The following is a 17,404-nucleotide window of genomic DNA, read 5'->3' as shown; positions in this document are numbered from 1 at the left end:
TAATTATAATAATAATAATTTCCTCTTTTATATCTTATAGATCCACCTGGACCTCCAGTCAATCCAAGAGTTACAGACACAACCAAAACCACTGCCACTCTGAACTGGGGAAAACCTCTTCATAATGGTGGACTGGAAGTTACTGGATATGTCATTGAGCACAAAAAAGAAGGAACAGAAGAATGGGTTAAGGATACCCCATCATCTCCACTTAGGATCACAGAATTTGTTGTTCCTGAACTAGACACTGGTGCAAAATACTGCTTCAGAATTAGTGCTGTGAATGCTAAAGGAGTGGGAGAACCTGCCGAAACTAAGGAATTCACTGAGATTGTGGAGCATGCAGCTGAACCTGGAATGGAACTTGATGTTGAGCTCAGAAGAACTCTTGTTGTCAGAGCTGGCTGCTCCATTCGCCTTTTTGTGCCAGTCAAGGGACGTCCTACACCTACTGTCACCTGGACCAAGGAAGGCGGACCTGTTCCACGTGCAGTCATTGACAGCACTGAATCATTTACGATGCTGATCATTCCTGAGAGTTCAAGAATTGATGCAGGCAAATATGAGCTTACCCTCGAAAACTCAGCTGGAAAGAAGAGTGCTGACATACACGTGAGAGTTCTGGATTCACCTGGGCCTCCGCTTAACCTAAAACCAATCAAGATTGACAAAGAAAGCATTACGCTTCAGTGGGAAATGCCTCTCATTGATGGTGGTGCAAAGATCACAAACTATATCATTGAGAAAAGAGAATCAACACGCAAGGCTTTTGCTACTGTTGTTACAAAGTGCCCAACTACTTCAGTCAGAATTTGTGACCTGGGTGAAGGTTGTGAGTACTATTTCAGAGTGTCTGCTGAGAATGAGTATGGTATCGGTGAGGCGGTTGAAACTTCTGATCCAATTCGTGCATCCCAGACACCAAGCTCTCCAGAGAGCATTATTCCTACTGATATCACCAAGAACTCTATCAGCCTGGCTTGGACCAAACCTAAGCATGACGGTGGAAGCAGAATTACAGGATATGTCCTGGAAGCCCAGAAGAAGGGAACTGATCAGTGGTCTCATATTACGACGGTCAAGAACATGGATTTCACTGTGAAGAATCTCAATGAGAATGAGGAGTACATTTTCCATGTAATGGCTGTCAATCACTCAGGTAGGAGTATTCCAAAGGAGAGCAAACCCATTGTTGTCAAGGACTCTACTTCTTTGCCAGAGTTTGACCTGCGTGGAGTTTGTCACAAGACTGTTATTGCCAAGGCAGGAGATGATATCAAGGTTGAAATTCCAGTTATGGGACGTCCTAGACCAACTGTCTCTTGGCAGAAGGATGGCGCAGCCCTGAAACTCACACAGAGGACCAATGTAGAAACGACTGCTGCTACAGTCATTATCAGCATCAGTGAGTGCACCAGAGCTGACAGTGGTGTATACACCATGACAGGAAAGAACATTGTTGGATCTGTGACAGACAGCATCACTCTGAAAGTTCATGATGTACCTGGTCCACCCAAAGGACCCGTTAAGATTGTGGAAATATCTCGTACTTATTGTATCTTTTCATGGGACGCTCCTGAGAATGATGGAGGGGTTCCCATCAACAACTATGTCATTGAAATACGAGACACCACTTCTCAAACATGGACTGAGTTGTCGTCTACCGTCATCCGCACAATGTTTAAAGCCATCCGGTTAACTACTGGATCAGAGTATCAGTTCAGAATAAAGGCTAAGAACAGATATGGTGTTGGACCTCCTATTACTTCAGAGACAGTGGTGGCTGCCTATCCATTCAAAGTCCCTGGTCCTCCAGGTACTCCTAACGTTGTTGCATTTACCAAAAACTCAATAACAATTGGCTGGAATGAGCCTGTGAATGATGGTGGAAATGAAGTCATTGGCTACCATGTTGAGAGGAAAGAAAGAACCAGCATAATGTGGTATAGGATTAGCAAGGGTCTTGTAAAAGGAAATATCTTTAAATCCTCTGGACTTGAAGATGGAGTTGCTTATGAGTTTCGTGTCATGGCTGAAAACATGGCTGGAATTGGTAAACCCAGCAAGGCCTCAGAACCGATATTGGCCTTGGACCCTGTTGACCCACCAGGTCAGCCTGTGCCAATATCTGTCAACAAGAATGCCATTACTATTCAGTGGACAAAGCCTGAGTATGATGGTGGGTTCAAAATCACCGGCTACATTGTGGAGAAGAGAGAACTGCCTGCTGGTCGCTGGATGAGAGCCAACTTTACCAACATAATTGAAACAACGTTCACTGTTAGTGGACTAACTCAAGATGCCTCATATGAGTTCCGTATCATAGCCAGAAACTCAGCAGGTGCAGTGAGCATACCTTCTGAGCCTTCAGATCCTATTATCTGCAAAGATGACATTATCGAACCACGCATTATGGTAGATGCCATCTTTAGGGATGTTGTTCTACTAAAGGCAGGAGAGTCATTCAAGCTTGAAGCTGATATTGCTGGTCAACCAACACCATCTATGGTTTGGACCAAAAATGGAAAGGAGGTTGAGAATACAATGAAACTGGAAGTTAGGTTCACTGAACTGACAACTACTCTAACCAACAAGGACTCTATAAGGCCAGATGGAGGTGAATTCATTTTGACTGCCACTAATGTTGGTGGATTTGCAAAGCACATTTTTAATGTTAAAGTGCTTGACAGACCAGGACCACCAGTTGGACCTCTTAAGGTAACTGATGTCACAGCTGAGAACTGTGCACTCTCCTGGGCTCCACCTGCAGATGATGGTGGTTCCAAGATTGAAGGATATGTGATTGAGAAGCGTGAATCAAGCAGACTGGTTTGGACCAGTGTTGTTTCAGACCTCCAAGATACACAATACAAGGTTACTAAGCTGCTCAAAGGAAACGAATACATTTTTAGAGTAATGGCAGTGAACAAATATGGAATTGGCGAATCGCTTGAATCACAACCCACTATTGCAGACAACCCATATGTGATTCCAGATCCTCCTGAGAATGCTGAGGTGACAGCTATCACTAAAGACTCAATGGTTGTCATGTGGCAAGCACCTAAGAGTGATGGTGGAACTCCCATCACCACCTACCATATTGAAAGAAAAGATAGAATGGGCCTCCGTTGGGTCAAGTGTAACAAGAGGAAAGTCAAAGATCTGCAGTTCAAGGCAACAGGTCTTGTTGTTGGACATGAATATGAATTCAGAATTATTGCTGAGAATGCTGCCGGATTGAGTGTACCAAGTGTGTCTAGTCCATTCTACAAGGCTACTGATGGACTATACAAGCCTGAAGCTCCATGCAACCCCAGAATCTTGGATACAACCAAGTCTTCAATTACTGTGGCTTGGAACAAACCTGCATTTGATGGTGGCTGTGAAATAATGGGCTACATTGTAGAAACATGCATCCCATCTGAAAAGAAGGAAGAAGAGGAATGGACCATTGTGACACCCAAGGAAGGTCTTCCTGCTACCTCATTCACCATTGTTAACCTGAAGGAGAATCAAGAGTACAAGATTCACATCTCTGCTGTCAATAGTGAAGGAATTGGAGAGGCAGCATCTGTACCTGGTAATCCAAAGGCAGAGGACAGGCTTCTCCCTCCTGAGATTGATTTGGATGCGGAACTTCGGTCAGTTGTCAGGCTTAGAGCTTGCTGTTCACTTAGACTGTTTGTGCCTATCAGAGGCAGACCACCCCCTCAGGTAAAATGGACCAAAGGAGATGGGGAACCAGTTGAGAGGGCAATCATTGACAGCACAACATCATACACATCACTGATAATTGAAAATGTCAACCGATTTGACAGTGGAAAGTATAATCTTACTGTTGAGAACAGCTCTGGCTCCAAGACAGTTACAGTACAAGTCAGAGTGCTTGATACACCAAGTGCCCCACAGAATCTGAAAATTACTGCTGTGACAAAGGATGCTGTGACTCTGACTTGGGATCCACCAGTGAATGATGGTGGAGTTAAAATTAAGAATTATGTTGTTGAAAAACGTGAGTCTACAAGAAAAGCATATGCCACAGTCAATGCTCTCTGCTATCAAACCACCTTCACTGTTGACCAGCTCCTGGAAGGATGCAACTATTACTTTAGAGTTTTAGCGGAGAATGAGTATGGCATCGGCTTGCCCATTGAGACTGGTGAATCAGTTAAGGTGTCAGAGAAACCACAGCCTCCTGGCAAAATCACTCTTAAGGATGTTACCAAAAACAGTGTCACTCTCTCCTGGGAGAAGCCAGAGCATGATGGTGGCAGTAGAGTAGGCTGTTATGTTGTTGAGATCCTGCCTAAGGGTGCTGACAAGTGGACCCAAGCACTGATCGTAAAAGAAACAGAAGCTACTATTAGTGGACTAAATGCAGGTGAAGAATATATGTTCCGTGTTGCTGCAAGAAATGAAAAAGGAACAAGTGATCCACGTCAGATTGGAGTCCCTGTGATTGTAAAAGACCTTGTTATTGCACCTGCTGTCAAAATGTTGTTCAACACATTTACTGTGTTGGCAGGAGAAGACTTGAAAGTGGAGGTTCCTTATATTGCACGCCCCAAAGCAACAGTTTCATGGGTAAAGGATGGTCTCCCTCTTAAGAGAACTAGCAGAGTAAACTTTGGTGCTACAGACACAATGCTGAACCTCACTATAAAAGAAGCTACTAAAGATGATGTTGGACACTACATTATTACTCTTACCAACACAGCAGGAGAGACTAAAGCAGATATTGGCATTGTTGTTCTTGACAAACCTGGCCAACCAGGTGGTCCAGTTAAGGTAGAGGAAGTCACTTCTGACAGTGTAACCATCTCCTGGAATCCACCAGAGTATGATGGTGGTTGCACCATCAAAAGCTATATTGTAGAAAAGAGAGACACATCTACAACTGCCTGGATGGTTGTATCTTCCAACCTAGCAAGGACCAAAATTAAGGCAGGCAGGCTGAAAACAGGTTCTGAGTATCAGTTTAGAATTACTGCAGAAAACAGATATGGAAAAGGTCCAGCTCTTCTATCACCATGCATTTTGGCTCAATACCCATATAAACTCCCAGGCCCTCCAGGTACACCATCCATTGCAGTCTGCACCAAAGATAGCATGGTGGTCACCTGGAATGAACCTGTCATTGATGGTGGAAGTTCTATCTTGGGCTACCACCTTGAACGTAAAGAGAGGAACAGCATCCTTTGGGTCAAACTAAACAAATCTCTTATTACAGACCAAACCTTTAAGACCACTGGTCTAGAACCAGGAATGGAGTATGAATACAGAGTGTATGCTGAAAACATAGTTGGAATAGGCAAAGCAAGTAAAGTGTCGGAGGGCTATATTGCTAGAGATCCTTGTGATCCACCTGGCACCCCAGAGGCAATAAAGATTACTAAGGACTCAGTGACTATTGTTTGGACCAAACCTGAGTATGATGGTGGTGCAAAGGTTACAGGCTACATTGTGGAAAAGAAGGAGCTTCCAGAGGGTCGTTGGTTGAAGGCTAATTTTACTAATGTAATTGAGACGGAATATTTAGCAAGTGGACTTGTGGAGGGCAATCAGTATGAGTTTCGTGTCATTGCCAGAAATGCTGCTGGTGTTTTCAGTATTCCTTCTTACAGCACTGGTCCAATTACTGCCAGAGATGAGATTGAGCCACCGCGCATAAGCATTGACCCAGAGTATACACAGAATATTGTGGTCAGTGCTGGCGACAACTTCAAAATTGATGCAGATGTTCATGGAAAACCACTGCCCTCTATCCACTGGATGAAGGGAGAGCAGGAACTAGGCAACACAATTCACAGGGAAATCAAGAACACACCCACCAAAGCTTTTATATCTGTCAAAGAAGCTAAACTGTCTGATGGAGGGCAATACATTTTGCTACTGAAAAATCCTGGAGGAGAAAAGACTGTACAGGTCAATGTTGTTGTTCTAGATAAACCTGGAGAACCACAAGGGCCTCTTGTTGTCACAGGAATAACCAAAGACAGATGCTGCCTTGCATGGAAACCACCATTGCAGGATGGTGGCAGCAAGATCTGTCACTACATTGTGGAGAGAAGAGAGACAAGCAGACTAATCTGGACTGTAGTTGAACAAAAAGTGGAGAACATTTGTCTAAAAGTTACTAAGCTCCTGGAGGGAAATGAGTACATCTTCAGAGTCCGTGCTGTCAACCAATTTGGAGTAGGCGCACCACTTGAATCTCCTGCTGTCATAATCAAGGATCCATACATGCTACCTGGATCGCCCAAGAACTTAGAAGTTTCAAATATTAAAAAGGATTCAATGGTGCTTACCTGGGAGGCTCCTTCTGAAGATGGTGGCAGTCCTGTAACTGGATACATAATTGAGAAGCATGACAAAGAAGGCGTAAGATGGACTAGGTGCAATAGGCAAACAGTCACTGATTTGAGTTTTAAGGTCAAAGGACTTTTGGAAAGCCACAATTATGAATTCAGAGTTGCAGCTGAGAATTCTGTTGGTGTTGGTGAGCCAAGCTCCCCAACTGTTTTCTACAAAGCTCTTGATCCTATCTTTAGGCCTGGCCCACCACATAACCCAAGAGTTACAGACACTACAAGAACATCAGTATTCCTGTCATGGGGAAAACCCATTTCTGATGGAGGCTGTGAGATTCAGGGATACATTGTTGAGTGCTGCACTACTACTGCTGAAGCACCTGCTGCTGAAGGAGCTGCCACAGACACAGTTGTTGAAGAATGGATAATGTGCACACCAGCTACAGGTGTTAAGAAGACTAAGTTTGAAGTTGCAAATCTGAAAGAAAACCAGGCATACAAGTTTAGAGTATATGCAATCAACAAAGTAGGAGTTGGTGAGCATGCTGATGTTGCTGGAATTGTTGTTGCTACGGACAGAGCAGATGAGCCAGACCTTGACATTGACCCAGAACTAAGAAAAATTGTTACCATTAAAGCTGGTGCGTCCCTAAGACTCTTCATTCCTATCAAAGGCAGGCCCACACCTACTATAAAGTGGGACAAAGATGAAGCTCCCCTTAAAGAGAGTGCTCAGGTTGAGATAACCAGCAGTTATACATTGCTTGTGATTGATAAAATGAGCAGAAATGACAGTGGAAAATACACAGTCTCTGCAGAGAATTCCAGTGGAACCAAATCTGCATTGGTTGTTGTCCGCGTCCTTGACACACCTAGTGCTCCTGTTAATCTTAAAGTGAAAGAAATTACAAACCAGTCAGTAACATTGGAATGGGAACCACCTCTGTTGGATGGTGGATCCAAGATCAAAAACTACATTGTTGAAAAAAGAGAAAGCACACGCAAAACATTTGCAGCTGTTGTCACAAATTGTCATGCTCTTTCATGGCAGATCGAACCACTCCAGGAGGGCTGCAGTTACTACTTCCGTGTACTTGCAGAGAATGCTTATGGTGTTGGTCTGCCTGCAGCAACTGTTGATCCTCTTAAGGTCTCAGAAGTGCCCCAGGCTCCAAAGAGTTTAATTGTTACAGATCAGACAAAAACAAGCATCTCTCTGGCCTGGGAGAGGCCAGAGTATGATGGTGGTAGCAGGATCATGCAGTACTTGCTTGAGGTGCAGCTGAAGGGTCAAGAGAAATGGTCTGCTGTAAACACTTTTAAGACAATGGAAGCAACAGTCTCCAATTTGAACCCAGGAGAGGAGTATCTTTTCAGAATTACAGCTGTCAATGATAAAGGGAAGAGTGATCCCAAAGTCCTTTCCGGGCCAGTGATGACCAAAAACTTGGTCTTTGAGCCAGATGTCCGTCCAGAATTCAGCAGCTACAGTGTTCATGTGGGCAAAGACATTAACATTGACATTCCTATCTTTGGACGTCCTAAACCTACCATCACATGGACTAAAGATGGCGCTCCGTTGAAGTTTACTACAAGAGTCCATATTGTCAATACACCAACACATACAACACTAAGCATAAAAGAGGCAGCAGGCGATGATGGTGGTATGTACAGCATAAATGTTGCCAACTCAGCTGGAAAGAAGGACACAACAATTGAAGTCATTGTACTTGACAAACCTGGCCCTCCATGTGGCCCTGTGAGATTTGATGAAATCACAACACAGAGTGTCACTATATCATGGGACCCACCAAAACACAATGGTGGATGCCAAATTTCAAACTACGTTGTACAGAAAAGAGATACGACTACTACAACATGGGAGAATGTTAGTATCAACTGGGCCAGAACCACCATAAAAGTACCTAGACTAAAGACTGGAGCTGAGTACCAGTTCAGGATCATTGCCCAGAACCGTTATGGTAAAAGCCATGGTCTGGATTCATCTGCTGTAGTTGCTCAGTACCCATACAGAGAGCCAGGCCCTCCAGGCACTCCTTTCATCTCTTCTCTCTCTAGGGACCACCAAATTGTTGAGTGGCATGAACCTGTCACAGATGGAGGCAGTCCTGTTCTTGGCTACCATCTTGAAAGGAAAGAGAGGAATAGTATTCTCTGGGTCAAGATCAACAAGACTCTCATCCACGAGACAAGTTTCAAGAGTTACCCCTTGGAGGAGGGTGTTGAATATGAATACAGGGTTTATGCTGAAAATATTGTTGGAATTGGAAGGAGCAGCAAAGTCTCAGAGGGATGTGTTGCCCGTGATCCATGTGATCCTCCTGGAATACCAGAGGCCATCCATGTGACCAAAGACACCATTGTCATTCAGTGGACTAAACCAGAATATGATGGTGGAAGCAATATCACTGGCTATATTGTGGAAAAGCGTGATCTGCCCGAGGGCAGGTGGGTAAAGGCAAATTTTACTAATGTGATTGAGACCCAGTTTACAGTGACTGGTCTGACTGAAAATGCACAGTATGACTTTAGAGTCATTGCTAAAAATGCTGTTGGCACTGTCAGCAAACCATCATATAACAGTGGACCTATAACTGCAAGTGATGCTGTGGAGGCACCCAAATTCTCCATTGATCCTGCATTCACCAAGACCATTATTGTCAATGCTGGAGAGACATTCAAGCTAGATGCTGATGTACGTGGCAAGCCGCTGCCAACAATCCAGTGGTTCAAAGATGACAAACCAGTTGAAAACACACTTCGACTAGAGATCAGAAACACAGAAAACCATGCAATGATTGTCATTAAAGACTCCATTAGAGTTGATGGTGGAACTTATACACTCCAGCTGAAAAATGAAGCCGGTAGTGAGACTGTTCAATTTAAGGTTTTAGTACTGGATAAACCTAGCCCATGTGAAGGACCACTCCATGTCACTGGAGTCGCTGAAGATAGATGCACACTGGTATGGCACCCCCCTCTACATGATGGAGGTAGTCCTATTACACATTACATCATTGAAAGAAGGGAGACAAGTCGTCTAGCTTGGACTGTTGTTTCTAGCAACTGTGGCACCACATGCTACAAAGTTACCAAATTACTGGAAGGTGACGAGTATATGTTCCGTGTAATGGCAGTTAATAGTCATGGTGTAAGTGAGCCACTGGAGTCTGGTGCAGTAATAATGAAAACTCCATTTGTTCTCCCTGGTCCACCTCACATTGAGGATGTATCTAACATTGCCCATGATGGTATGACCATCTCTTGGTCTGCCCCTGAGACTGATGGTGGCAGTGAAATTACAAATTACATAATTGAGAAAAAGGATAGAACCGGGATCAAATGGACCAGATGCAACAGACAGAAGGTCACTGATCTCTCATTTAGAGTTACAGGCTTGACCACAGGCCATGAGTATGAATTCCGAGTGGCTGCTGAGAACATAGTTGGAGTGGGAGAGCCAAGCCTTGCAAGTTCATACTACAAGGCCTGTGATCCCAAGTACAAACCTGGAGCCCCAGGATATGTGCATGTGATTGACTCAACAAAGACTTCTATTACTGTGTCATGGGGTAAACCTCTGTCTGATGGTGGCAGTGTCATTCAAGGATATATTGTTGAAGTCTGCAAGGCTGAAGAGGAAGAATGGACCATGGTCACTCCTCCAACTGGCCTGCGTGTCAACAAATATGAAATTACAAAGCTTACTGAGGGTCAGGAGTACAAGATTCAAGTGTGTGCTCTGAACAAATTGGGAGTTGGCGAGCCGGCAGTTCTGTCTGGAACAGCTAAGCCTGAAGAAAGGGTCGAACCACCTGAGATCCACCTTGACTCTGAGCTGAGGAAGGGCATTGTACTGAAAGCAGGCGGCTCTGTTAGAATCAATATTCCATTTAAGGGCAGACCAACACCTGAGATAAAGTGGACTAAGGATGATGGAAACCTGACTGAAAAACCAGTGGTCGAGAAAGCTCATAATTTCACACAGTTGTCTATTGACTCATGTGATAGAAGTGACTCAGGAAAATACACCCTCACACTGACTAACAGCAGTGGCACTGTGTCTGAGGTTATTTCAGTTAAAATTCTGGATGCCCCTGGGGCCCCACAGAACCTTGTTGTTAAAGAAATCAGAAAGGACTCTGTCACTCTTGCTTGGGATGCTCCATTGATTGATGGAGGTGCCAAAATCAAGAACTATGTCATTGACAAACGTGAATCAACAAGAAAGGCATATGCAAATGTGTCCACAAAATGCACCAAAACAACATTCAAAGTTGAGAACTTGATTGAAGGTGCTATGTACTACTTTAGAGTCATGGCTGAGAATGAATATGGAATTGGGCCGGCTGTGGAAACAAAGACTGCCTCCAAGGCCTCTGAAGTACCACTGCCTGTTGGAAAGATCTTCCTCAATGATGTCACTAAATCCAGTGTCTCACTGGCCTGGGAGAAACCTGAGCAGGATGGAGGGAGCAGAATTGCTGGCTATCTAATTGAGATGCAACCTAAGGGTACAGATAAGTGGGGAGTTGCAACAAATACAAAAACATGTGAAGGTACTGTCACAGGCCTTACAGCTGGAACAGAATACCTATTCCGCATCATTGCTTACAATGAAAAGGGAAAGAGTGAGCCAAAAGCACTTGCTGCACCTGTGATTGCCACTGACATGACCATGGAGCCCAGCATCAAAATTCCATTCAACACTTACAGTGTATTAGCTGGAAAGGATCTGAAGTTAGATTTTCCTGTTCTTGGCAAGCCAAAACCTAAAGTCACCTGGGCCAAGGATGGTCAGCCTTTGAAGGTGACATCAAGAATGAATATAATATCCACTAAAACAACAACGGGAATAGAAATTACTGAGGCATGCAAGGAGGACTTTGGCAAATACACAATTACAGCAGCCAACACCACTGGAACAACCGCAGAGGATGTATCTGTCATTATCCTCGACAAGCCTGGTCCACCAAAAGGGCCAGTCAAGATTGTTGAAGTGAGCAACACCTTTGTCCACCTCTCCTGGGACCCCCCAGAGTACACCGGTGGATGCCAAGTAAAGAATTACATAGTAGAAAAGAGAGACACAACCAGTACAACATGGCAAACAGTCACCACTCAGCTAGCTAGAACGGCTTTTAAGGTCAGCAAGCTGAAGACAGGTTCAGAATATCAGTTCAGAATCATAGCTGAAAATAGATATGGAAAGGGTGCGCCTCTGGATTCCAAGGCCATTGTGGTGCAATATCCATTCAAACCACCGGGTCCTCCAGGAACACCACATGTGAAATATGCAACTAAAGAAATGATGATCATTGAATGGAATGAGCCAGTCAATGATGGTGGAAGTGCAGTTATTGGCTACCATTTGGAAAGCAAGGAAAGAAGCAGCATTCTATGGAGCAAACTGAACAAGACTCTCATTACAGACACACAATTCAAGATCGTTAACCTTGAGGAGGGTATTGGATATGAATTTAGAGTTTATGCTGAAAATATTGTTGGCATTGGCCGATGCAGTAAAGTATCCGAGTCCTTTGTTGCTCGCGACCCATGTGATCCTCCTGGTACCCCAGAAGCTGTATCTATTTCTAAGAACCAGATCAGGATTCAGTGGACTAAGCCTCAGTATGATGGTGGTAGCAAAGTGAATGGATATATTGTGGAAAGGAAAGACCTCGCCTCTCCTGATGGACGCTGGGTAAGAGCTAACTTTACCAATATAGTTGAGACTGAGTACACTGTCACTGGTCTAACAGAAAATGAGCAATATGAATTTAGAGTTATTGCAAGAAATGCAGCTGGCATCTTTAGCGAGCCATCTGACAGCTCTGGACCTATTACTGCTACTGATGAAATTGAACCACCAAGGGCCTCAATGGATCCTAAATACAAAGATGTTATTGTTGTAAATGCTGGAGAAAATCTGCTTCTGGATGCAGACATCTATGGAAAACCAATTCCTGAGGTGCTCTGGCTGAAAGAGGGCAAGGAAATGGACAAAGCTTTGCGCATCGAAGTGAAAACTACACAGAAACGTGCAGCAATGACGATTAAGGATGTAACCAAGCTTGATAGTGGCCACTATGACCTCATCCTCAAAAATCTGGGTGGTACAAAAGTGTTCCCTATCACAGTTAAAGTCCTTGATAAACCAGGTCCACCCACTGGACCCATGAAGATTACTGGAGTCATGGCCGACAGGTGCATTCTTGCCTGGTCTGAGCCAGCTCTAGATGGCGGAGCCAGTATCACTCACTATGTGCTGGAGAAGAGAGAGACTAGCAGGTTGTCCTGGACCGTGGCTGCATCAGACATCAAGGGTCTGTACCATAAAGTAACAAATTTGCTTCCTGGAGATGAATACATTTTCAGAGTCAGAGCAGTGAACAAATATGGCATTGGTGACTATCTGGAAAGTGAACCCATTATTGCACGCAATCCTTACAAGCCTCCTAGCGCTCCTGGAACTCCAGAAGCCAGTCTGATCACAAAGGACTCTATAGTTTTGTCGTGGACAGCTCCTGAACAGACTGGTGGAGCTGAAATTGAAGGCTACCATCTTGAAAAACGTGACAAAGACAGTGTACGGTGGACAAAATGCAACAGACAAAAGCTTACAGACGCTCAGTTTAAAGTCACAGGTCTGAGCACAGATCACTTCTATGAGTTCCGTGTTGCTGCTGAGAATGAGGTTGGAATGGGAGATTTCAGTGAGCTGTCCCTGTTCTACAGGGCATGTGATGCCATAAGACCACCTGGGCCTCCGCACCATCCTAAAGTAACAGACTACACAAAGTCCTCTGTCTCTCTGTCTTGGGGCAAACCTGACTTTGATGGCGGTGCTTATATCAAGGGATACATTGTTGAAATGAGGGAGTATACACCGGTACCTGAGTCAACAGAGGAGGCAGAGATAGCACCAGCAGTAGAAGCACCAGTTGAAAAAGAATGGACAATGTTCACTCCACCCAGTGGCATTCAAGCCACCAAATTAACTATAACAGACTTGAAGGAGGGTGGAGAGTACCAGTTCCGTGTCTATGCAATAAATTCAGAAGGAGTGGGGGAGGCTGCTAATGTCCATGGCACAGTGGTTACTTCTGACAGGGCAGAAGCACCAGAGATAGAACTTGATGCTGAACTCAGAAAGGTTCTATCTGTCCGTGCTGGTGGGACTCTACGCCTCTTTGTCACCATCAGAGGAAGACCTGAGCCTGCTGTAAAATGGGAGAAAGTTGACAGTACCCTTACAGAGCGTGCTGTAATTGATACTACTCGTTCATTCACCATGCTTGTCATTGACAATGTTAATCGCTTTGACAGTGGCAAATACTCACTAACACTAGAAAACAGTAGTGGGAAAAAATCTGCAATTGTTGCAGTGAGAATTTTGGATACACCAAGTGCACCACAAAACTTTACCGTGAAGGAGCTAAAGAAGGATTCAGTGACTCTTGCCTGGGATACTCCACTTACTGATGGTGGCTCTAAAATCACAAACTACATCATAGAGAAGAGAGAGTCTGTTAGGAAGGCCTATGCTGCTGTCACCAGCAACTGTACAGCAAACTCATTTAAGGTAGAAGACCTGCCAGAAGGTGGAAATTTCTACTTCAGAATCTGTGCTGTTAATGAATATGGCCAAGGCCAGATGGTCGAAACCAAAGAAGTAAAGGTAGCTGAGGTACCTTTGCCACCAAGCAAGGTTACCCTTGTAGATTTGACCAAGACTAGTGTGTCACTGGCTTGGGAGAAACCTGCTCATGATGGTGGATGCAAAGTAATGTGCTACAATGTAGAATTTAAGCCCAAGAGTGGGGATAAATGGGGCACAGCATGTACAGTTAAGGTACCGGAAGCAACTATTCCTAATTTAACTCCAAATGAAGCTTATTTATTCAGAGTTGTTGCAATCAATGAGAAGGGGAAGAGTGAGCCAAAGGATCTTGGCTTACCTGTGGTTGCAAAGGATGTTGCTATTGAACCATCTATCAACTTGCTGTTTACCACATACACTGTGAAGGCTGGAGGTGACCTCACTTTTGAGGTTCCAATAAGAGGCAGACCAAAGCCCGCTGTGTCCTGGAAGAAGGATGGCCTTCCTTTGAAGCAAACCACATCAGTTTCTATCTTAAACACTGCAGCCTCATCCAAAATCATTATCAAAGAGGCTAAGAAGGAACATGTTGGGAAGTATGAAATGACTTTGGCAAACACAGCAGGAACTGTTACAGCAGATATTGGAGTCATTGTCCTTGATAAGCCAGGTCCACCTAAAGGAATTAAGGTGGATGCAGTGACTTCAGACAGCATCTCCCTTTCCTGGTCCCCACCAGAATATGATGGTGGCTGCTCCATCAGCAACTACATTGTGGAGAAGAGAGACACAAACACACAGGAATGGCAGATGATAGCAAGTAATGTTGCTAGAACAGCTTTCAAAGCTGGCCGCCTTACACATGGAGCAGAGTATCAGTTTCGTATTTATGCTGTTAACCGCTATGGAAAGAGTAGTTATCTGGATTCACCTGGAATCACTGCTCAGTACAATTTTAAACAGCCCGGACCTCCTTCTACACCCATAGTGAAACTGGCCACCAAGTCTTATATGCTGGTGACTTGGAATGAGCCAGTTAGTGATGGTGGTAGTCCTGTTCTGGGCTACCACCTGGAGAGGAAGGAGCGTTCTAGCATTCTTTGGACAAAGATGAACAGAGGAATGATCAAAGATACAGAGTACAAAGTCACTGGAATTGAAGAGGGCATGATGTATGAATACCGTGTATATGCTGAAAATATTGCCGGTATTGGTAAATGTAGCAAGGCTTGTGAAGCCGTAGCAGCAAGAGATCCATGTGACCCTCCAGGTAAACCCATTATCATTGCAATCACCAGAACATCAGTCTCCTTATCTTGGGAAAAACCAGAATATGATGGTGGAGCAAAGGTTTCTGGTTACACAATTGAACGCAGAGACCTTCCAGAAGGACGATGGACAAGGTGCAACTTCACTAATGTACCTGAGACCCATTATGATGTGACAGGCCTTACAGAGAACAGCCAGTATGATTTCCGTGTCATTGCAAAGAATGCAGCTGGACTGTTTAGTATACCATCAGACAATACTGGTCCCATCACTATTAAAGATGATGTGGAGCCACCACGCATCATGATTGATGTGAAGTTCAGAGAGACCGTGTTTGTGAAAGCCGGAGAAACTCTAAAGATTAATGCGGATCTTGCGGGACGTCCTGCTCCTGTCATTTCATGGACCAAGAATGGCAAAGAAATCGAGCTAAGAGCTAGAATTCAAATTGTTTCAACAGACACCAGCACGTGTCTCACTATGAAGGATTGTATCAGAAGAGATTCTGGACAGTATGCCCTGACTTTACAAAATATTGGTGGAACAGTTACCATGCCAATAAACTGTGTGATTCTAGATAGGCCAGGACCCTCAGCAGGACCACTTCAGATTACAGGTATCACAGCAGCAGAGTGCACTCTGTCTTGGGGTCCACCTCAGGAATCTGGTGGTGCAGACATCACTCATTATGTTGTTGAAAAACGTGAGACCAGTCGGCTGTCATGGACACTGGTGAAGGCAGATGTCACAAAAACATTCTTTAAAGTCACAGGTCTGCTCAAGGACAATGACTATATCTTTAGGGTTCTTGCTATTAACAAGCATGGTGTTGGTGAAGCTCTGGAGAGTGATGTTATAAAGGTTACAAATCCATACACCTTTGCCACTGCTCCAGCTAGTGTTGATGTCACTACTATAACTGGAGACTCAATGACCCTCACCTGGTGCAAGCCAGCCAATGATGGAGGCAGTCCCATTACTGGATATGTGATTGAGCGGCGTGAGAAAACAAGCATGCGTTGGGTCCGTGTGAACAGAGATCCAGTTCCTGAATTTACCACAGTAGTAACTAAACTCCGCAAGGGTTGTGAATATGACTTCCGAGTTTATGCTGAAAATGCAGCTGGTTTGAGTCCACCGAGTGAACCATCTGCAACATTCAGAGCAGTAGATCCTCTGGTCATTCCTTCTCGTCCAACCAAGCCAAAGATTGTGAATTCAACCAAAGACACCGTGTCTATTGTCTGGAAACCACCAACAGATGATGGTGGTGCTCCTATCCTTGGATACAGTGTAGAATACAGAGACTACATCCAGAAACCAGAGGAAGAAGAAGAATATGAGGAGGAAGAGGAGGTACTTGAGTCACCTGAAGAACTAGCAAGATGGGTTGAGGCCATCCCTCTTACAAAGAGCTTAGAATTCACCATCACTGGATTGAAGACAGATGCAGAATATGAATTCTGTGTTAAAGCAATCAATAAAGTTGGCAGCAGTGTGCGTAGTCCATATTCAAATCCATCTGCCGCAAAGGACAGAACTGCAGAACCATCATTTGATGTTGACATTGAGATGCGTAAAGTGCTCTCTGTTAAGCATGGTACAGCATTTACTCTTAATGTGCCATTCAAGGGAAACCCTTTGCCATCAGTGACATGGGCTAAGGAGGGTGTTGATCTGAAAGTCAGAGGAACCATTGAATCAACAGAATCCAGCACTTCATTGACTATTGAGAAGTCAACTAGAAATGACTCTGGAGAATACACTGTCACAATTGAATCACCACTAGGAAAAGCAACGTTGCCTGTGGTTGTCAAAGTACTTGACTCTCCAGGACCCCCAGTGAACGTTAAAGTAACTTCAGTGACCAGGGATTCTGCAACCCTCACTTGGGATCCTCCAGAGAATGATGGTGGTGATGCAGTAAAGGCCTACCATGTTGAAAAACGTGAGGCCAGTAAGAAAGCCTGGGTGTCTGTGACTGGCAACTGCCACACTCTGACTTACAAGGTGGAAGACCTACAGGAGGGAGCTATCTATTATTTCAGAGTTATTGGAGAAAATGAGTATGGAGTGGGTGTCCCTCAGGACGCTAAGGCTGGGACAAAGATCACAGGTAACATATGCACTGAGTGCTTATATTTGTAAAGGTTTTTTCTTTAAAAACATCATAAATCAATATTATGGACTTAATAAAATT

General features: G+C 44.3%; 1 protein-coding gene across 6 annotated transcripts in view; it reads left to right on the top strand.

The window, feature by feature from the left end:
- ttn.1 (titin, tandem duplicate 1) overlaps nt 1-17,404 on the top strand; it is a 175,520-nt gene that overhangs the window by 129,901 nt on the left and 28,215 nt on the right. For all 6 annotated transcript variants that reach the window (XM_076874611.1, XM_076874610.1, XM_076874609.1 and 3 more), the window contains one exon: nt 41-17,320. In XM_076874611.1, the coding sequence (XP_076730726.1) occupies nt 41-17,320 (17,280 nt within the window). The remainder of the gene's footprint in view (nt 1-40; nt 17,321-17,404) is intronic.

Source organism: Maylandia zebra, linkage group LG16 (assembly GCF_041146795.1).
Source record: "Maylandia zebra isolate NMK-2024a linkage group LG16, Mzebra_GT3a, whole genome shotgun sequence".
NCBI lineage: Eukaryota > Metazoa > Chordata > Actinopteri > Cichliformes > Cichlidae > Maylandia > Maylandia zebra.
Note: the sequence above shows the minus strand (reverse complement) of the source record. Positions and strands in the feature narration are given on the sequence as shown.